At 37.0% G+C, this 21,017-nt stretch overlaps 2 protein-coding genes across 4 annotated transcripts; one reads left to right on the plus strand and one right to left on the minus strand.

The window, feature by feature from the left end:
- The first annotated feature begins 349 nt into the window (after positions 1-349).
- On the plus strand, positions 350-11,001 carry ndc1 (NDC1 transmembrane nucleoporin). 2 transcript variants are annotated; one of them, XM_028020035.1, is made up of 18 exons: positions 350-527; positions 1,669-1,789; positions 1,888-1,989; positions 2,312-2,486; positions 2,574-2,700; positions 3,196-3,304; positions 3,444-3,495; positions 3,599-3,731; positions 4,060-4,152; positions 4,235-4,316; positions 4,430-4,591; positions 4,670-4,930; positions 5,075-5,187; positions 6,100-6,150; positions 7,405-7,468; positions 7,558-7,658; positions 8,589-8,749; positions 8,841-11,001. In XM_028020035.1, exons 1-18 carry the CDS (start codon positions 489-491, stop codon positions 8,902-8,904), a joined length of 2,010 nt encoding a protein of 669 aa, XP_027875836.1. In that variant the 5' UTR covers positions 350-488; the 3' UTR covers positions 8,905-11,001. The 2 variants fall into 2 exon arrangements, with proteins under 2 accessions (XP_027875836.1, XP_027875837.1); XM_028020036.1 differs by lacking the exon at positions 6,100-6,150.
- Positions 10,108-19,947, minus strand: dcaf8 (DDB1 and CUL4 associated factor 8). 2 transcript variants are annotated; one of them, XM_028020037.1, is made up of 13 exons: positions 19,662-19,947; positions 19,170-19,245; positions 18,966-19,061; positions 17,118-17,782; positions 16,380-16,520; positions 16,176-16,270; positions 15,761-15,871; positions 15,510-15,640; positions 14,653-14,760; positions 13,951-14,081; positions 13,655-13,774; positions 13,077-13,193; positions 10,108-12,082 (listed from the first exon to the last, which is right to left on the minus strand). In XM_028020037.1, exons 2-13 carry the CDS (start codon positions 19,204-19,206, stop codon positions 11,975-11,977), a joined length of 1,860 nt encoding a protein of 619 aa, XP_027875838.1. In that variant the 5' UTR covers positions 19,207-19,245; positions 19,662-19,947; the 3' UTR covers positions 10,108-11,974. The 2 variants fall into 2 exon arrangements, with proteins under 2 accessions (XP_027875838.1, XP_027875839.1); XM_028020038.1 differs by having other exon boundaries at positions 19,377-19,947.
- Positions 19,948-21,017: the final 1,070 nt, after the last annotated feature.

A 21,017-nucleotide genomic window follows, 5' to 3' on the forward strand; every position in this document is an offset into this window, starting at 1 on the left:
AAATGTTATGTACTGTTGTACTTTATCAAGCTGGTCTTGCCGAAGCTTGAAGTGAACAAAGGACGAGTATGGGAACCAAAAGAGACATTTTTTGCGGAGCTATCCAAACGATTCTGATCCCAGAAAGTTGTAGGAATTCCCATTGAGCCATTATTTTCGTGTTGATTTGTCTTAATGCCTTGAGTTGAGTTTTATTAATGTTATTTTACTGCATTTTCCGTGGACTAAAACTAAAACCATTTTAACAATTATTTAAGTGTCTCATTAGGTGTTACCAACTCAGCACTGCATTTATGTAGAAAAATATATTTGAAATAAAACATTTAACAGGCAGTAAAATGGGCAACTTTTAATCGGGGTCCTTCAGAGGTATCTTGAATGCATGTGGCGCGATGTAGAGGATGTGGATACCGGAGGCTAAAATAATTTGACAGCCGAGAGCTGAAGACAACTTCATCGCAGAGTGGAGTAATTTTCAAACAAGCATCATGTTTCCTTCAGAAACAAGCTGCTGGTTTATCCGCAAGGTGAGTTCTTTTTGATAAGAGTTCACTTATAGAACTACAAAACTGGATCGCTAAGCTAAGAGGCTAACCTCTACCCCATTTGTTTATGCTAGCTTCCTTGAGTTCAGTTTTATAACTTGCTGTTTTTAAATTTAATTTTGGGTTAACTTAATTTATGTAAAGAAAAGGAAAAAAGAAGAAAAATCAGGAGAAATACGTTATGAATTTTATTTTTAAAGAAATGCAAGAGTTGGAAGACAAAGTTTGTGAATGTAATATTAGCATTGAAATATTGTACGAATATTTCCTTTTATACTAGCGGACATTAGCAAAGACTTATATGTTTACTAGTGCCTTTTTCGGTTTGGTAAACATAAAATATCGATAAAATGTCAGCCACAAAATAAAACGATCTAATTTCGGAAGTTGGAGCTTTTCCAGATAGTTTTCAGAAGGTACAAGAAAAACCGGCGTGCTGTGTAGTTTGTAAGTTTTTGATGATGCTTATCTGTACAACATACAATCAGCAGGGTTCCTCTAAATGTAGACTTTAAACAGCACCTTTTTAGTAAGCAGAGCATTTGAAAACTAATTGAGAAGTTGGGTAATTTTGTCACAATATGCGCTCCTGCATTGCAGATTTTAACATTCAGTAATGGGTGGTAGGTTGATTTATAATAGAGAACAGAAATAACCTTCATTGTTTTTCAGTGTGGAAATTGAGGTTGACCAGCAGCAAAGTGGCAAGTCAAAGCATTCAGATTTACACAGAAATAAAAATATTAGAAACAGAACATATAGTTTAGAACTGAAAATAACTTAATATAAAGTGAGGGTAAATTTACAGCATAAGAAAAAAACTGTGGAGTTATTGAAAATGGCATAAAAATAGACAAAATGTTTGTGTATCTTTGTACATAAAAAAAACAATAGAATATTTACAAGACGTGGAACAAACCTAACAGTAGGGATGTTATTTAGAAAATAAATATGGCAAGCTATTATTTATTTTGCTTACAAATGCTTGAGGAAATTATCAGAGAATAAATATGGCAAGCTAGTATTTATTTTGCTTACAAATGCTTGAGAAAATTATCAGCTACGTTTTGTAGCATAAATGTTTTTCTTTTGTTGGTGTAATACTACTGCCTTCTCTGTTCAGGTCATTTGGTGGAGAGCTGCTGCCAGCATTGCCTGGTCTGTCCTGTTGTTGCCGCCCACCACGGCAGTTTTTGTGTTTCTCAGCAAGTTCAGTTTTCTTCACCCCATTCAGACTATTTCAGGTCAGTCGCCATGTTGGTTGTGCTCTTTGACCTGTTTATCTGACCCAGTTGAAAGTGTGCGTTAAACAACAACAAAAAACCTTTTCTTGTGATACCAGAATGCCTGTCTCTGCTGATGAGTTCCTGTTTGATTTTCTCCTTCATCCTGCTTGGTGGAGTGGTCATCATGGTTGGGTTCTTGAATTTAGAGTACTATACAGGTGAGTGGCAGAGAGCAGTAATTTAAAAAAAAAAATTTTTGGTAATTGGCACTGGGGCTTTTTGAAGCTTGGTTTTAAGAGAAAATAAAGAACTTCTTTGCATCTCAAATGGCATTTTTATGTTTGGTTATTGAATGCTTTGATTGAAAATACACAGTAAAAACATTTATTTGCCATTTCTATCATTTTTTCTGTTATTGTATCATTTAAGGGCAATTAAAGAACTGGCATGTTAAAATAATTATCACTTCATTACTTTCAGTTTTTTGCCAGCGGATTCTGTCCAGTTGTTGACATATCTTGTATTTCTCTGTATCTTTAGTTATCCCGACTATTGCCTGCTCTAAAATTGCATTGCTGGGTCAGCTGCTTCACCCTCGCCAGGTTGTCAACTCCCTTGCCCACTGCCTGATGGGAGTGATTGTAGGTTGGTGTTGTGCAGTCACTGTTGGTAACAGATATGAGACACTTGGGTGCCCGTGTAAAAATAGCGATGGGTAAGTCGATGCCAGGCCAAATTCAGTTTTAGTTTTCAGTACTTTTATATAACTTTAATTTCTTCTGTGTCTTTCCATCCTCGGCAGTGTTCCTCAGATGGGGCTCAATGAGTACCACCTTGTCTTTTTGCTTGCTGGAGCATTTGTTGGTTTCTCTCACAGCCTCCTGGGAGTTATCCATAACATAAATTATGTTTCCTTCCATGCTGTTCAGGTAGGGGACACGAGTGCCGCTTAACCATTCTGTTCAGTTTTCATACACTCATCATTAACATAATCTGATCTTATTTATTGCTTTTTAATAACTTATTTGAAGCGTTTTGCATAAAGCAAAAAATGATGGAATAATAAACAACTGAGTTATTTTTTTCTTTCTTTATGTTGTGGATTGTTTCCAACTCCAGCAGGTTACTGGAGTTGAAGATATTTTTCTTCTTGGCAGAAGCGGCAAAACTCTTTTTAGCAAAAGAAAAGCTCCATATCTAATTTAGATTTATGCACAAAGTTAAACAACAAACATGTTTAACTTGTTTGTTGCAAGATGCTTTATATGCATTCACATATGAAGGAAGTATGAAATATCATAAGATTATGATGGGTATAAACATCTTACCTGACTTAAAGCCTTAACTCAAATAGCCAACATTAATCCCAAGCTAAACTGATTTCTACTTCTATGCTAACAATCCACCTGTTACTGTTTCCTCAGCAATACAAATATCTCCACTTCAAAGGGTCCCTGCCGTTAGTGCTGAAGTGCAGCGCCATTCAAGCATTTTACTCTATCAGGAACTTCACTGTTGCTTATTTCTTTCTGGGTGAGTGACTTGTTTCTTAAAGAATTCTTAAAAAGTCATCTTAATCATATAGTTTAGTTTCGTACTGTTATTCATTGCACATTATCACAATTGTTATCAGTTTTTTTCCCCACATTTTGATGTAAAATGTTTTTTTCAGGTTATATCCCAAAAACATGGATCTGCAAAACTCTGAATCTTCATTTGGACAGGTATACGTTTTATACATAAGTTTCATAAATGTTTTGGGCATTCAGAGCATTGTGAGGAGTTGGATTAGCATTGTTGTGTTTGAAAGCCCTTTTCTTCCTCCAGCTCTGTCCATCGTCTGGACAGCATAACTGGATTTGTGGACCTGTCCCTCCTCTACCACCTCTGGATCAGCGCCACCTTCCTCCTCTTCACCTGGTACATCACATTGCTGCTCTTTAGGATCTTTGTCACAGAGGTATGTGAACTGATTGAAATCCTTTGTCAAGTCAAACCCAGTAGAAGTGACTTTATTGCAATGGTTTGTTCTGTGATATAATTTTACTTTTTAGTAGACTTAGCTTTGACCCAGTTGTCTTGGCTTGCTCCCTTCGTGCAAAATACAAATGCACGCCATACATTTCATTTATTTGTAAAAATAAATAAATCTCAGTAAATCAGAGGAAAGTTTGTGCTTGTAAAGTGTTGATGTTGAAAAATTCAAGTGGTATCAATATTTTGCAAGCCTCTGGCAGACATGTAAAAACATTGTGGATAATGTGTATATATTTGTATATTTTTTGCAGGTGTACAGTTTTCCTGTGCAACCAACTTTTACTGAAGATTCTTACCAGTGTCTTCCCAGAGTTCTCATTGACCAACAACCAATGATCTTGAAGGTATAAAAATTGACTCGCAGGTTGTTGGGCAGTCATATTTTTATTGTTTGTTTTCTGACTCTTGTCTTCTTCTAAATGTTAGTTCCTAGCCCTGCAGGACTTGGCTCTGCTGTCCAAACATTCTCCATCCAGACGCGGTGAAGTCTTCAGTCTCAGCCAACCAGGTCTGCCACATTTTCCACACGTAGAATAATTCTTTGTGATATTTTGTTCTTTTATTTAAGTGCATCTTGATATCCAGTTTGGCTTTCAGCAGTATTTTTTACGTCTTTTCTAGGTGGGCATGCTCATAACTGGAACGCTGTCAGTAGAGCGTGTCTGACTCTGCTAGCTGATCTGACGCAGAGACTTGTGGCTTATCATGAAACCGTAGCAACCAATGGGAGGGCTAAATCTCTGTCCAGTGGCAGTGAAAGGAAGATTTCATCTGACACATCATGTAAGTTGCTCACAAGCGTTTGATACAGGTGAAGCCTTTCAGATCACTAAAGCTTAATATTTTTTCTTTACCTTAAAGTTACCTCTGGTACAGAAGACCTGTTTAGCCCAAGACCAACTTTCCTAACCAAGACTCCTACTTCAGTTTTTGCCCGCTCTTTTGCCGGAGGTCCACACAGCCCTCTGACGGCACCGTTCACGCCCGACCTGGACAGCCCCTTTTCCTCACCCACCTTGCGGCGGCTCACTGGTCCGGTGGATCAGTGCTCGCCGTGGCACGGCTCGGTGCAGAGCCCACACATCATGAGGCGGGTGCCCAAACTCTGGTCCACCTCCGCAGGTTAGAGGAGCGTTAAACAAAGGCCACACTCTACCTTTTAATTTCTTAATGTTTAGCAGCAAAGCAAGCCATACTTATTTACTTCTGATGTTTACCTACTTTGGACTGTATAGTAGTAAGTAATGAGAATATTTGTCTTTCCAGAGTCACAGGTCAGCAGCAGCCCACCACGCTCTCCAGCCTCGGTTCCCAGTCCCAAACAGGAATCCACCAAACCAAGTTTTCTGGCCCAGTTCCTTCAAAACAGAAAAGAACAGGTACTAAAATGTCACAATTATAAGTTTGTTACAATGTCTTTCAAAAATATTCACCTAATAATTTGATATTTTGTTGTTTAAAACCACACATTTCAATTTATTTGATCAGATTTGTATGTGTTATACCAACACAAAGTATTGCACGAATTAAAAGAGAATAGTGCTTCCAATGTCACATCAACTACAACCAGTTAAAACCACCAAAAATTAACATAAGCAACACTTAATCAGAGAATACATATTTATTAACTTCAATAACCTGATTAACCATTAATATTCCTAAATAAAAAATGTTTGCTGAAAATTAGCTTAATTTGAAATATGTTGTTTTTGCTTAAAATATTCTTGAAATATCCTATAGAGAATATAAAAGAACAACTTAGATTTGGATTAAACTTCACTGAAGTCACATTGTTGCATTGAACTGAGTCTTTTTGCTCTTTCATTAAAGTGAGAAATGTTCTGTGCTGTATTACCAGCAGGGTGGTTATTGGGGTGAATCACTATTTTTTTTTATTATTATTATAACTTTTCTATAGTGCCTTTTACATAAGATCCCATTTAAAGCACATTGAAGTTTTAAACCATCAAGGGTTGTGAATACTTTAACAAGGCATTGTATGAGTCTGTCCAGCTCTGCACTTCAGATTTAAGGCTTTCCTCACTCAAACTCTTTACAGAGATCATAACTATGAAATGATTTCATGAGCTTTCTCAATTAGTAAAAGTGTTGACACCAAATATACAAACACCACATTGTCAGTAACGGGTTTGAAAATCTTGTTTGGTTTTTATTTTTTCTGGAAATATGCCTTCACATAAAAAAAATGGTCTTAGTTGAGTGTGATCACTTGATTTAAGCTTTTTTGTGTTTGAAATCAAAACATTTCTGCACTTAATTGTTTCTCCCAGGTTAAAAATTTCATGGCAAAGCGGGTGCTGATAATGTATTTGTTTAACAAGGTAAGGATGTGTGAAGCATGTGCATGAACACCGAGGGGCGGCTGCATGCTCTTATCTGACATCACAGATCTTCATTTGTCTCTAACAAATCACTAATCTACCTTCTGGTTCTGGGCCTAATCTTGCCGGCATTACTAATGTAGCTCTTTTCCATCTAGCTGTTACACTGAGCCTGGCTAATTACCTTGAAAGCTTGGATTAAGGAGTCATGTAACACATGCTTTGAAACTCTTGCTTGATGATGAAACCTGTGTTATTTGTGCTTATCAATTATTGACGAAACTTTGCTTTTCTAATCACGCCGGGACTTTTGTAGCGTCAGATATCTGTCAACATCACACAATTGGTGGTGCTTTGTCTCCTGAGATTTATGCTTCTTCCTCTAATTACTGCAGCATGTAATGTAGCCCATAGACATGTGTTCAACTAACAACTCTTGAATTTACAGCTGTGAACATTTAAAAGAAACCCGACTGAGACGGCTTATGCTCTTAGATTCTCTAGAGACTTTTGCGCTGCTAAAATACAATGTTCATAAAATATTTAAATGATTTAAAATATGCAGTTTGTCATATTTTGAACCAAAGAACCCAAAATTATATTATCTTAATAGATTAGAATTTCATCAAAAAGCATATTTATTTTAATTAACATTTACCCTTAAAAGGGTATTATTTTGTATTTAGAAGTGTTTATTTTAAAAACTAAAGTTACATTTCTCTGAAAATGATAATGCATTAAACAAAATTTAAACTTTGTAGGCCTATGTTGTGGACTACACAGTTTTGAAAGAATGATGTAAAAAGTTAGCTAAAATGTTATTTATTTCTTGGAGAATGCCTTTTGAGATGTTATTTTTTAACTGGTAAGTACTGATGAATAATTGGCTTAAGACTTTAATCAGTTATTGAAAAACTTTGCAGTTTTGAAACCATAATGTTTTAAAACTGTGCTACCTGCCCATGCTTCATCCATGCAGGTGTTTAAAACTCAGCCCTTTAATGACAGAAATGACATGGCAAAATGTAATTAAGACTTAAAACAATTCACTTTTTACCGATAATCAAGTTTATTGGGATACACCTGTAGTCTTCAGAGAATCTTCCAAAACATAATAAGACTTATCTAATCTTCAAAATCATAATCGATAACACTTGAATTGCCACCTTAGCTGATCTGTGAAGCCGTATGGGTCTCATTAGTCGGTGTTGCATCTTAAAGACAACTCTCACTGACTGACATTTTGTTCTGCAGCTTCCAGAAGCCTCTAGTCAGGCCCTCTTCGCCGACAGCCAGGCTCACATCTGGGCGTTAGAAGGTAGGACGACATGTCTGTGTTTCCATCTCGATCAGATGGAACTCATTAGTCCAGCATGTTCATCGTTTTCTCATGCATCCACCCTGCAGCGCTGTCATACCTGGTTCAGGCCTCCTTCACAGAGGACCAGTTTGGGGTTGTTCAGACTACATTACCCAGCATGCTCAGCTCCATGCTGCACTTACAAGAGGTACGTTGACATGGTTTAACGTGGCTCACTACAAGGTAAATTCACTGAATGGTGGAAATTCATGGAACGATTTCTTGATGCAAAATGTTGGTCAGGCTCATTACTTTGTTATCAGGAAGGGTCTTTTGTTTCACCTCAGCTCAACTACACAGGACTTTGTCATTTATTAGTACACTAGGTCTTTGAAGGTTTAAAAAGATATATATATATAAGCAGACATGGCTGTTTTAAACTTTTGGCCTACGTCCCGTATGATTAGTGTGGGAAGAAAGCAGCTGAGATATGGTTTTCTTAGTTGCATCCCTTATATTTTTTTCACTGGAAGTGTGTATCCGGCATAATCATGGTGTTGGACTCAGACTAATTATTTATGTTGATTCATTTCTAATTTTTGATGTAAAAATTGATCCCATATGAGACAACAGCTTTCAATAATTAAAATGTTTAGGATTAGTAAGAAGTAACTCAATACATAATTTGTGTAATGTAAATGTAAATATTCATGAACTTTAGTATCATAGAGCAAGTTTATAAACTGTTTCTAACTATGATCAAAATCACCAATCTGACAGTAAATATTTTTAATTCTTGCATGTGGTTCATTTGAATGACCTACATGTGATGAGCCCCAATTTGCATTATTTTTAAAATGCCGGCGGTGGCGCCAGTAATTCCTTCCCAAATGCTTCCCGCGCCGCAAGTCGGAAGCCATCTGGTGTGGAGAAATGACGACTTTCGTACAAAACTGGAAGTCAACCACATGAATGTTCAGATTAATGTGGATATTCATATTACTTTAAGTATAGATTTTAAGCTAACTTTCTTGACTATATCACTATTTCAATGAAAGGTTAACAGCTTCTGTAGCAGCCAGATTGCAGCTTCATATGTTGCACAAACTAACATTTGTTGTTGCCTTTTCACTTCTAGGCTGTGGATCGACACTTTAAGCTGCCTCATGCTTCCAGTAAGCCGGTCAGATCCGCCAACAGCATGGAGGACTTTACCTACAAAACACTGCGCTTTGCTCTTAGAGCCACGCTCAAGACTGCCATTTACAGGATAACCACCACCTTTGGAAGTCATTTAAAGTAAGCTGTCCTTGATTTTTTTTAAAATACAGTAATAGATGGATTTATCCTCCTGCACACTCTGATGAAATAATTTTTTTCTAAATTTCAGTGCTGTCCAGATGTCTGCAGAGCACCGAAAAAGACTGCAGCAGTTTCTGGAGTTTAAAGAGTAAGACTCTGCTCTGGTTTCTGCTGCTAATGTTTGTCGTTGTGGGGATTTTTGCTTGTTTGAACACAGACTTAAAAGAAGTCAGTGAAAGCCTGATGGTGCATCCTGGAGTATTTTTTCAGCAAAACATACAGACTGTATTGGACATTTGATCCCGACTCCTACATGCAGAAGCAAGCAAACTGTAAACGATGGACTACAAAAACCTTTGTACACTCAGATCCTTCAACAAAAGGATTGTTTGTGAAGAAAAAAAATGATTGGTTTTGAAGCCCGTCTTTGCCAAAGTTCTTTCTGTGTTCATCTTTCAGTAACCCGCTTTCTTTTTAGAGTGAGTGAAACTGCAATGATTGACAGAACCTGTTTTAAAATTAAATGTCTAGTTGTCTAAAACTTGTTTAGTTCTGATTTTGGAGTTTCCTTCCAGTTTTTTTACATCTTCTCAGTTAACACAGATCAGATCTCTGGGTTCATACATGTTTAATGTGTGTGTGTTTATCAGGATTTTTGCTAGATGAGGATGTCCTGTTGGATTACAGTCACATTTGATGCAGCTCTTTGAATGAATGTTTGTCACTGCTATTATGAGTTTGATTTTCCACTCAGACTTGAATAAAGAAATGAAAAACTTAAGATTTATGATGAAATTAATTTTGAAATCTTAAAATGAAAACATACAGACTTTTCTCACTTGGATCTATGATTCTAGGGTGAAACAAATTTGATGCTCACCCATGTTAACCAGATATATTTTAGATGTAAAAACAGGCTATTTCAATCGAGAACTTTAACATTGCTAAAGTTTTTTTCTCTCTCAATTACTGGCATCTTCAGATCTTTATAAAGCCTTCAGAAAAAAATCCCATGTAAACATTTACTCCAATTTCTCAAAAATCTGTAATTAGTGTCTTATAACTTTTGTCATCCATAATTTGTGCTGTCCATAGAATACAAATATTTGATTCTCTCAGCCACACTTCAAAGTGGGAAATACAGGAGAACATGCCTTTCAAGTTAAATCTTAAGAAATTGTAAGAAAACAGGTGACAAAAAATCTCACTGGAGGAAAAACTTCAAATTTCTAACATGAAAAGAACCTAAATCTGAATTTATTTTAAGGTATATATTTATCAATATACATCTGTACCAGTACTGATCATTTTCATTCTAGAACCAGAGCAATGACATACCACTAAATGACAACATCAAGAGCATCATCTTTTTCTTTATTGCACAAATTGTACATATTTCCAAATAAACCAGTAGAATGCAATATTAGACAGTGGTGGGAAAAATAGTTTAATCAAAGCCTTTTCTTTTATATGTATGCAAGATGTCAAAAAATAGCACGTGGGAAAATCTGGATAGAACTGTTTGAAGTTATGGAACAATTATCTGAACAAGAAGAATCAAAGTTGTAATATTTGTAATGACAGCTGTCAAGAAACAGGGAAAGAAAAATGAACACGTCAACATTTTCTCCTGTGGATTTTGAAAGTATTTTGTCCTCATACAGTATAGAATATAAATCTCTGCATCAATACCAATCAAATGTTTTGACTTTTTTTTCTCCTTTTTTTCTGAAGTCAAACAGCATTTGCTAAAGTTTTTTTGTTTCCTTTTTTTCCTTTTTTTTATTTTACAGTTCTAATATATATTTATATATATATGTACATATAAATTCAACTAACTACGGTTCTCATAGAAAATGAGAAAAGCTCAACTTTATCGGTCTCAAAAAGCAACTGACTGGCAAGCAGACTGACCCAGCCGCTCCCTCCGTCCTCATCTTTCAGCCAGTGTTAACAGCGCAGACAGGACTTATGTGCTGAGTGCATAACCAAAAGCCCTCCAACCTGGGTCAAGTGTTCGTCTCAAGAGTTCAGTTTAGACTTTCTTGCCAAAAGCTTGAGGGATTCACTTTTAATGCTCAAGCACGATGCTTCAACACAAAACTTGCTCTTTACAGTCATGGCAAGAAAGGATACGGTGTGAAGGAACCATTGAAATAACTGCTACCTAGATTATTCCGTTCTTTCTTCACTCATAGGCAGTGTTTACATTTTGACTGGTCCAGGTTGGGTCTGGTGCTTTAAAAAAGGAAAAAAAAAAAAAAAAGAGGGAAAAAGCAATCACAATCCCCCCTGAGAGGGTAAACTCCCCTCTGATTTGTCATATTTATCAAGAGCTGAGTTGAAGCTTTTCGGTCATAAATGAGTTTCAGCTTGGAGAGAGAGGGAGAAAGAAGAAAACAAAGGAAACAACCTCTTCTCGGTCAAGAATCACTCAAGTGCAAAATATCCCATCTCAAAAGGGACAAGGAAAAATTTTTACTTCGCTGCTGCGTTTCCTATGACAAATTCAAGATGATAGCTCCTCCCACATCATCAAGATCACTAAATCGTCCCTGATTCAAAGTACAACCAGTAGTGATGAAAAGAACAGGAAAGCACAAAGATAATAATGTAAAAAAAAAAAAAAAAAAAACTTCTGTCTCAAGCTGCTCCAAATTAAAAACAAACAAGCAATTATGAGACTGGGGTTAAAGCGGAACTCGCCCCTACGCAGTCTAAATCTTAAAGGGAGTCACATTTAGGGGATAGTTGAAGGTGTACGCCTAAATCATTTCCTTTCTGCTGAACGCTTCCTTGAGAGCAGGAGTCGTTCAACCCAGATTGAGGTTATGGGACTGCTGGTGACGTAAAGCTCACTTCACATCGCTCGCCTTTCGCCACACAACTTTCAAAGTCTACGTCGACAGCACGTGGAGAAACAGGGGGCCTCCAAGTGGTTCAGAAGGTCGTAAGCGCTCACTAAGCCTCTGTGCACAAATTTCCACTAAAGAAACAGGATTGTGGAAGTGTCGCAGTCTACAGTCGGCTTGTGCACACATCGTCGTCGCTCTGCTTCAACAGTATAGTACGTTAAGGTAAATGTGTCTGCTTGGTTGCGTTTGTATGAGTCTGTGGCTCGTGCCAGTGTGTCAATAGTGCTTGCCTATGTGCATCGATTCATGGGCAATAAATTGTGAGTATCAGTTTATGTATGTGGGTGTACGTCTGTTTGTCCGTGGCTCAGGACGACATGCACTGGACGTGGTCGGGACCGCCGTCCTCTTCGTCAGAGGAATCCGGAGAGCTCCAGGACTCGTCGGTGTCTGCGTCTGCTCCCTCACGTCGAGCCTGCGTTGAGACGGGATTATTTTCACTGAAAACAATGCTGCTGCCGCTAAACATTAGGCTTTAACTCTATTTTGTAGAACCAGTGCTCTTTCGGACAGAAAAGAGCACTGGATGTCCTCCAGCAGAGATCTCACTGTTAGGGCGCCCACTTTGATCCTACATCCTTATTTGACTGAAGTTTACTTGAATAAACTTCAGTTTGTTTGTTTTTTTAATATTTTTTTGTAATAGCCAAGTTTGACATTTGCAACCTAACACTAAATAAAATGTTATCAAAGATATCAAAAGCAATTTTATTGACGTGTTTTACCTTTAACAAAAAATTTGCAATTAGGGCTCAAAACAACCTAAAATGTGAACCAAGCAGCCACTAATTATCTATTATCAATTTAACATAGGCATCCGATTTTTCTCCAATAACAAATGCCATTTTATTTTATATTTCTTAAATTTACATTTATGAGGAATCAATACATTTTTGATTAAGATCTGTGCCCCAAAAATGTAAATTTTTTTTGATTAATACAGTTTTTACTTTAATCTAAATGAGAAATATAAGACCAAATTTAATTTGATCTTTTTTATCATCCATCCATCTATATATATATTGTATACTTTAAAGTGCAAATCTTTGTTTATATTTCATTTTATAGTTTGCAATAAATTGAAAAAGTTATATTAAAAAAAGAAATAGCTTTTAAAGAAAGTTATTGGGTTTCAAAAATCATTGTTGAAAAATAATTCTGATTTTTTCGTAGCAGCAGCCATAATTAATTCACCTTGTAAACCAGTATTTTTTCTGTTAAACGTATATTTTTAACATTAGTTTTTTTTTTGTTTTTTTTTAAACTGAAATGTGGCATTCTAAGGGAATATTGGTAATTAATTTTGTTTAAAGCACCTTTGTTTTATGTAATTAGTTCATGCCAATATTCCAAACTGAAAAATAGATAATATAATGAAATCTTTGAAAATGCAGGAATATTTGACTCACCCTTTGAGGTCGTCTGTTTCTCATGTGTCTCATCAGGAACCACAGCAGCTGGGTGTCATACTGGTCGCCATGACGCTTGCTGTCTTCATCGCGCTCCCTCTTGTTTTTCTTCATCACCTTTCAGAACACCAGAAGCGATGGGTAAAATATGAAGATGAACATCACAATGCCCCAATTTCTTGGACTGTAAAAGTGTATGAACAATATCAGCCTTTAAGCAATCAAGAAAATAATTTAGTTTAAATTAATCTGACAAAAGATTTTACCAAATAAAGATGCAAGAACTCACTTGAAGCCTTTTGTACCCTATTAAATAAAACCCTTCCATAATTTCTCATAATGGAGGCTCTTTGAACAGGGATTTTATTGTGAAAACCAGACAGAAACTTACCAAACCCATTTGAAGTGATTATTTTGATTCCAATCAAGCAGCATTTATCATATAAAACATATGATTGAGAGTATATGATTCTTTACTCTCCAAACAATCATATAAAACTTGTGTTTTATATGATAAATACTTTATCTAGTGCACCAAAATCATTTTTTTTTAAAATGGGATTGAGCAGGAGTCATACCTCTTTCAGACCCTTGAGTCCAGTGGGGTTTTCAGCAGTGGGCGCCCACAGTTTGATATCATGGTCCAACCCACTGGTCGCCATTCCTGGCAGATGGGGGTGCGGCTCCAGACAATTCACCTGGAGTTACCAAACAATCACTGAACATCACAAATCCTAAACTTAAAAGCAAAAGTGAACGGAAGAAAAATGTGTTTAGATTTACACAAACTGACTCCTTGAAGTTTAAGCTACAGTTTAACCAACTAATGTAATATTTTAAAACATAAATTTTGAACTCTCCTGAGCAAACTCACCACTCCTCCTCTGTCTCCCTCCATGAACTGGACGATGCGAGCAGAGTTTTTGTCCCACAGGTAAATATGACCACAGTCACTACCGCTGACCACAAACTCACTGCAGGGACCATAGAAGTTCACACCCTTCACTGTGAAACAGAAGAGATGCAGAGTCAGTGTGAGAGCTGAGTTCCAAATTAAACATTTAATTCACTAAATTAAATATTTAGTTATCAAGTAAATATTTAATTTAGAGCTAAATTTAATATTTAGTCCTTCAACTAAATATTTAGTTATGAACTCAATATTTGTTTTCCAACAAAACATAAAATTTCCAAACTAAACATTTAATTTTCAAACTAAAATAAATATTTAATTTGAAGTTTTACAAACCAAAGGATCTGAGAAGCAGAGAGATGTACTGACCCAACCATACAGATTTTAATTTCTTTAGAACTTATAAAGAAAACCTCATTATGGGATGAGTAAAGTGACAAAAATGAGTTTGAATTAATTTTCACTAAACTTTAAAATGGCAAACTATGAATAATCAATAGTAAATTCCAAACAGCAGAGTGCTGCTGTTAGTGTAACAATTATGTATAGTGTGTTCAGACTTTAAGTTTTTCCAATCATTATTGAGACTAAGATCATCTGTTTCCAGTCAGATGATTTCTTCTTCTATTTGAAGCTGCTGCTTTATTCGCAAAAAATAAATACCTGTGGCGTTATTACGGTGCCCCTTATATCTCCTGCGATAGTCTGCCCCATCACTGTGGTTGGAGTCAAATAGGTAGATGTCTTCATCGTTGTAACTTGCCAGGAGTTCTAAAATGTCAAAAAGTAATTTAAATGTTGCAACACTTTATACATTCATTACTTTCCCAGGCTTGAATTAATTATTTATTTCCATTTTAAAATATAAAAATTCACAATGAAATCATGGCATATATATTTTTTGCAGAGGTCTTCAATTTGTGTCACTTCATTACTTAAAAAAAAAAAAACTAAACAAAGAGAAGAAGGACAAAAAGGAGGGCAAAGTCAAGCACAGAAGCTATAAAGGACAGAAGGAAGGAGGACAGAAAGGAGAAAAGAATGACAAACGTAAGCTGAGGAAGGACACAAGCATGGACCGGAGGAAGGACAGAAACAAGAAAGAACAAATGATACAAGAGAGGGATGGAGGAAAGAGAAGGGTGGAAGAAAAGAATATTGAAAAAGATAGACAAAGACAAAACAAGATGAAAAATTGAAAAAAATAAATAAAATAAATTTTTTCACACTACCCAGATCTAGAAAATACTCTAATTTAAAAGTTCCTATATTTCCTGTTGATTCTAGAATATTGTATATGAGCTTGAGATAATTAAATCTTTAACTATTGTTCAAACCTCATCCAAATAACTGATACATTTATGCAGCTGATGCTAAATCTAATCTTAGTATCCCTCTGCACAAACACATAGTAAATCTTTTATTGAGAGACACAACAGGTCAGACTGTTGTAATCAGACAGACATATTGGTACTTTAAATTGACATTAAGTAAAAAAATGAAAAATGATGTAGTTCTACCTGTGCCATCATGACTGTACACAAGACAGGTTATGTTGGTTTTAGACTCGCTGGAGACCAGATGTGAAGGACAAAACTTTTTCAGAACGCCGTTGTTTTCATTTTCATTAATCTTCCTCTGATCATAAATTCTAATAAGAAAAAAAAACAGCAGAAAATAAAACAAAGAAAAAAAAACATGTAAAAAAGAAAGTCACATTAAATTCAGAGGTCTTCTAATAAATCAGGCAGGATAACCAACACAGGAGTACCTTATATACTGATCCCTCCCACCAACTGCAAACTGGTGCGTCTTTGCTGGGTTGACAAAGATGGTATACAGTCCCACCTTTTTATCGCCCTCCTTTACAACCACCAGTTTACTGCCAAAGAAAATATAAGGAGACAAAGAAGAAAAATGTCAGCTTCAGCAATATAACACGCAAACAAAGCATAGTTGGAAATCCTAAATATACGTAAATGTATTAACCTTTTATGGCAGTGACATACTCACTCACACTGGACCTTACTAAACACCATATGTGATGTTAAATAAACTTGAATCATGCAACAAATTTATACAGAGATTTGTGAAGTGTGTGATGCTCAAGATCATTTTAAGAAGCAGTTTTTATTCTTTTCTTGCTTTAACACGTTTCATTCCAACACAAAATGAATAGAACTTACTTGGCAGGACGATCCAGGCGCAGATCGATGCCAAACACCACGGCGTCCTCTCCAGCTGACAGAAACGAACAAGGCGAGTCCGGCTCCAGGGCCAGCTGATGGAACAAAAAAAAAAAAACAAATGTGAAAACGCATAAGAGTTGGCATGTTATCTCAGAAGTCTTTCACTTTCTGGTTTACAACAGCCTTTGTCAGCATGCTCACCTTGTGTGCTGCTCCTTTATGCTGTGCTACCCGCTTTGTGTTCTTGCAGCGCTGCGTGGCCGAGAGCTCAGCGACTCTGATCTGACCGTCACGAGCGCACATGGCCAAGGTGGAGTCTCCGCTGTGAGGCAGGAACTTTGCCTGTTAGAACCCAAGAGCAAGAAGAAAACTCATATCAGTCACATGCAGATTATAATTTTACTTTAATCATTTGTATTTATTTCAGTAACTTTTTACATTTTTCTATGAGATTATTCTGTATTTCAATCAGCAAAATGTCCTTTGGATTGTGATCTCCTAAATACCATCAGTGCTAAACAATTTGTAATTGGTTTTTTTGTTGTTTTTTCCTAAACACAAACATCACAAGAATTTACAAAGTTCTTATATTTGTTTCAGGTCAAAATAATTTGTTTCCTCTCATAGTTTGAACCTGATTTTTAAAAGAGCTTGAGGAAGTGTTTACAGAAGACATTTCTGCAGTTGCTAGGCATTAAATATGAAGCTACAACAAGAAAAACTGTAAAAAGGATGGATGACAAAACGAGAGAGAATGCATGGATGGCACAAAAGTGGATAGATATATGGACAAAGAGAGACGATGGGTGAATGATGGATGGACAAACAGAGGTAGGACGAATGGACATTTCTACATATTCAGCCGCTGATAAATTTTAAACAACTCTAGAATGAACTGACTGCAGATTCTGATCCGTTCCTCTCGTAACCACACCTCACCTGAAACACATTACTCTTATGTCCACTGTCAAACTCCAGCTCTGCCCGGCGGATGGCCCAGTCCCAGATCACCACCCGCAGGTCATCGCTGCCTGACGCCAGACGCGTCCCAGAGGGGTTGAAGTGCAACGTGTTGACACAGCCAGTGTGGCGCTCCAAGCGTCCCTGGAGCTCCAGCCTCTGCACGAGGCCGCGAGCTCCACACACACGCCGGACAAACTGGTGCGAGTTCCTGCCGATCTCTCTGGAGCGAAGAGAGGGCACTGCCTGCCACGTCGGCCCACGGAGGTCGTGGAGCTCGGCGCCCAGCCATGACTCCATGGCCTCATCATCATCATCATCGTCGTCATCATCATCGTCCTCCTCCTCCTTTGGCTCATCATCGTCGTCGTCGTCATCATCATCTGAGCTGGAGGAGTGATTAGTGCCCGCTCCAGGTCGGATTCTCTTTCTAGGGGCCCTTTTCCCTCGATCCTTCTCTTTGCCCCTCTCTCGTCTCCCACCCTCACTCTCCCTCTCTCCATCCTCCGTGAAAGAAAACAGTCCACTGCCGTCCATGCTGTCCGTGTCTTCCTCCTCCTCCTCTCCTTCTCTGCTTGCAGCTGTCTCTCCTTCTGCCTCTGGTATGACTTTGTCTCCAGACGCTTCTACTGTTTCTTTGGGAGCTGTGGAAACAGGAAAGGGCCAACATGTCAAGGCAACGCAGTCTCCGTGGGAGATTCAAGAAGAAATGGTGCACAAATTTAAAAAGTTTTTGTATTAATTGACTAAAACAAACAATGATGGAACTTAGATTTTTGCAGATGAAGCTGAACATCTTGTGGCAGAGTCTTTTCAACAAAACCAATTGCATCCCTGCATCATGGCTGTTGTAGTTTAGTAACAACCAAGTCAATCAGCCAGAACTACAAATGACATCAAACAAATGCTGCCACATTACTTGTATAAAAAAATGACAGAAGAAGCAATTAATGAACAAATGTAGAGATTCAATACTTACTGAAGCATTCTTGAAAAGCTGGACATATTTCAGATTTTTCAAGGCCTATAATTAAGATTATAAAATATAATACTGTTTGTGATTCTTTAAAACCTTGGAAAAATGTTCTTTAACACTGCAAATTTAGAAAAAAACTAATATGAGCAAGTTAATCAGTTAGTAGAGCATGCAGGTGGCCGTTTCTACTGCATATTACTAACTGTAGCTTCAGTACATTGTTGCATTAACAAATGGAGCAGCGCTCATTTCATTTCTAGTCCAGGACTGTCTGTATATTCGAAGACCAGAAATATTTCTGAACAACCAATTATGATTGATGATATAAACATTGCAGTAAAGATGGGCAGTAACGGTAAATGCTACTCTCAGTTTAATTTTTTTTACCTTCTGTGACCTTTAGCATCTTATGAATATTCATACTTCTGTAGTTTTGTGAGTTTTAAATGAAGGCTAGAGAAGTCCAGCTGACTTCATGTAAAACTCGTGATGATCAAGTCCTGAACGACTGATTATCTCTACACTAACGGCTCTTCTGCAGCGACACTCCTGAGACTTGGAATTAAATTGTCAATATAGCAATATTATTATTTTTGAATGGTTATAGTGCAGTGTTAATATTTTTAAACATATGGTGTCATTCTAATATATTTTCAAAATTCCTAATTTAATTACAAAACAAGCTGAGAAGCATTGGATTAAGCACACATGTGCAAATTGGTTTGTTTGGAAGTAGTAACAGACAAAAAGGGAACAAGAGGGTACACAATGGTGAAGTAAACTGACTTGCAGCACACTGTGGCTCCTAACTTTTTCAAAGAAACAGAAAAAGAATACAAAGGTGACTTTACCGTCTTCAGAGGAAGATTGTGTCTGACTGTCTTTACTTCCAGAGGCGTCCCCGTCCTTGTGCTGCTCTTCTCCGGGCTTTTTTTCCTCTGAACCACCTGATAAACACAAGCATTTTTTTCTGATAAGCTCGCAGGTTCAATAGGCACAGAAACATACGTGGCTATGATTAAGTCTACAAAACTGTGCATTATTATATATTGCACCATCAAGCACAGGGGCTTTTCCGTCAGCTTCAGCCATTCTGTCTCCTCTAGGTCCTGCGTCGTCCTGAGGTAGAAACTGTCAAGCAAGTAAGAAGCATTAAATATGTTTGCTGACCAAACATGAGGATAAAGTAAGAAAAGAAAGCGAAAACAACCAGAAATTAAATCATCTCCGTCGCAGCTTAGCCGTATAACTTTAAAACTTACTATCAGCCTACTTTTACCAGGTCTACATTGCTGCACCTAATATGACACAACTGACTTCCCAGCTAACCGACACAGAGGCCCAACTAAAGCCGTGTTTGCTTTGTGCTGTCAGTCTTCTGCGACTGTTCCTCAACCTGACACTCGTTTCATCGAAAGTAAAAGCTACATAGTATGTGTAAGGCGAACAAACATTGAAGCTAAGATAAGGCATTCAAGTTGTACTCAACAAGCTAGCTGTCGAAATGCGGGTACTTTAAATTGCTAACTTAGCATTGCTAGCGTTACCTCTACTCGAAGGCCCGACGAGGCGCACTTCTTAGTTTAGTCCTAATCTTTATTGCAGATTTGTTTTCTCCACCTCGCTACTTGGCAAACGAGCTAGGTGCCCTGACTAGGAGTTCTCTGACGGGAAATACACGACATTAGGAGAGCCTGCATTTAGCTGTCTCTTGCTAAAAAAAAGGAAAAAAAGTCAGACAACAATACGAGCTAGCTGCGTTCACACAAGGTTGTCTTCTGCTCTGTTTATGTTTTGACGATCCAGCTTCTTTTTTTTTCTTGCACAGCTCCATTTCCGGTGTCGGACGTGCCTCTTCTATTTATAATTTTTTCAAAACCGGAAGTTAAAAAAAATAGTAACTATTGTCATCATCATCATTATTATTATTATTATTAATAATAATAATAATAATAATAGTAGTAGTAGTAGTAGTAGTTGAAGTAGTAGCAATATTAGTAGTAGTATTTGCTGTACTGGGTTTTCTGTCTGCACTTATGCTTAATATCTGAATTATGATTATAGTAGTGGAGGTATACCCTATCAGAGCCGCTTAGAGAAGCTAATAAATTGTACTCAAGATTTTTTTACACAAGTAGAATTAAAGTCACACCCCAAAAATTACTCAAGTATGCCCAAAAAGTATTTTTGGTAAAATGGTTACTCGAACACTAACTGTTTTATCATAACATGTGATTTTATTTGTGAAAAAATATGGAATGAGATAGACAAAATGTATTATTTTGTGCAAATTCTTGTATTTAAAAAAACAAAATACTAAAATAGTAATAACAAAAAACAAATAAAAATAGGTTACATCAATTCAAAATGACAACTTCAGGAAGAAGAGAAAAACATATCCAAATCAGTTGTTTTCATAATGTAAATCTAAGCAGTCAGTAGGTCATTTTGCTCTGATTTATATGTTAAAACAGAGCAAAATAATTCCAGTGGCAGTGTCTACTATTCAGTGTATCTTCATTTTACCTCCAAGTGGCACAACAGACTTAGCAGATACAAAATACCAGGAATAATGAAGCTTGTATACAAACAAGACATTTGACTTTAATATAAATTGGAAGTAAGCATCTGATGCAGTTTGCCTTGTTATTCATTCAGAAAGTAACTGGAAGTGGCTAAAGTAACCAGAAAGAGGCTGTGATGTTTCTGTTTTATTGCAGTCAGACGTAAATAGAAAAATATCAGGGGTTCAACAGTGGCAAAGAGAGAATTTGTCCTGTTGGGGGTGTTCTGTGGTCAACTCCTGCTATCAAACCTTTGACATAAACACAGGAAGGAAGGAGATCCCACGTTTCATCCTGAGTTTAGGGAGCCAGATGTTTCTGAAGTTTCACATTATGAGG

The sequence above is a fragment of the Xiphophorus couchianus genome, chromosome 6 (genome assembly GCF_001444195.1).
Source record: "Xiphophorus couchianus chromosome 6, X_couchianus-1.0, whole genome shotgun sequence".
In the NCBI taxonomy this organism is placed as follows: domain Eukaryota; kingdom Metazoa; phylum Chordata; class Actinopteri; order Cyprinodontiformes; family Poeciliidae; genus Xiphophorus; species Xiphophorus couchianus.

Excerpts from the sequence above, each read along its gene's own strand:
- ndc1 (XM_028020035.1), top strand. The coding sequence starts at position 489 with ATGTTTCCTTCAGAAACAAGCTGCTGGTTTATCCGCAAG. Across the intron at positions 1,790-1,887 it reads CCCCATTCAGACTATTTCAG|AATGCCTGTCTCTGCTGATG; the intron begins GTCAGTCGCCAT and ends TTGTGATACCAG. Across the intron at positions 8,750-8,840 it reads ACCTTTGGAAGTCATTTAAA|TGCTGTCCAGATGTCTGCAG; the intron begins GTAAGCTGTCCT and ends TCTAAATTTCAG.
- dcaf8 (XM_028020037.1), bottom strand. The coding sequence starts at position 19,206 with ATGGCTGAAGCTGACGGAAAAGCCCCTGTGCTTGATG. Across the intron at positions 14,761-15,509 it reads GTACAGTCATGATGGCACAG|AACTCCTGGCAAGTTACAAC; the intron begins GTAGAACTACAT and ends TTGACATTTTAG. Across the intron at positions 12,083-13,076 it reads GAAACAGACGACCTCAAAGG|GCTCGACGTGAGGGAGCAGA; the intron begins GTGAGTCAAATA and ends GTCTCAACGCAG.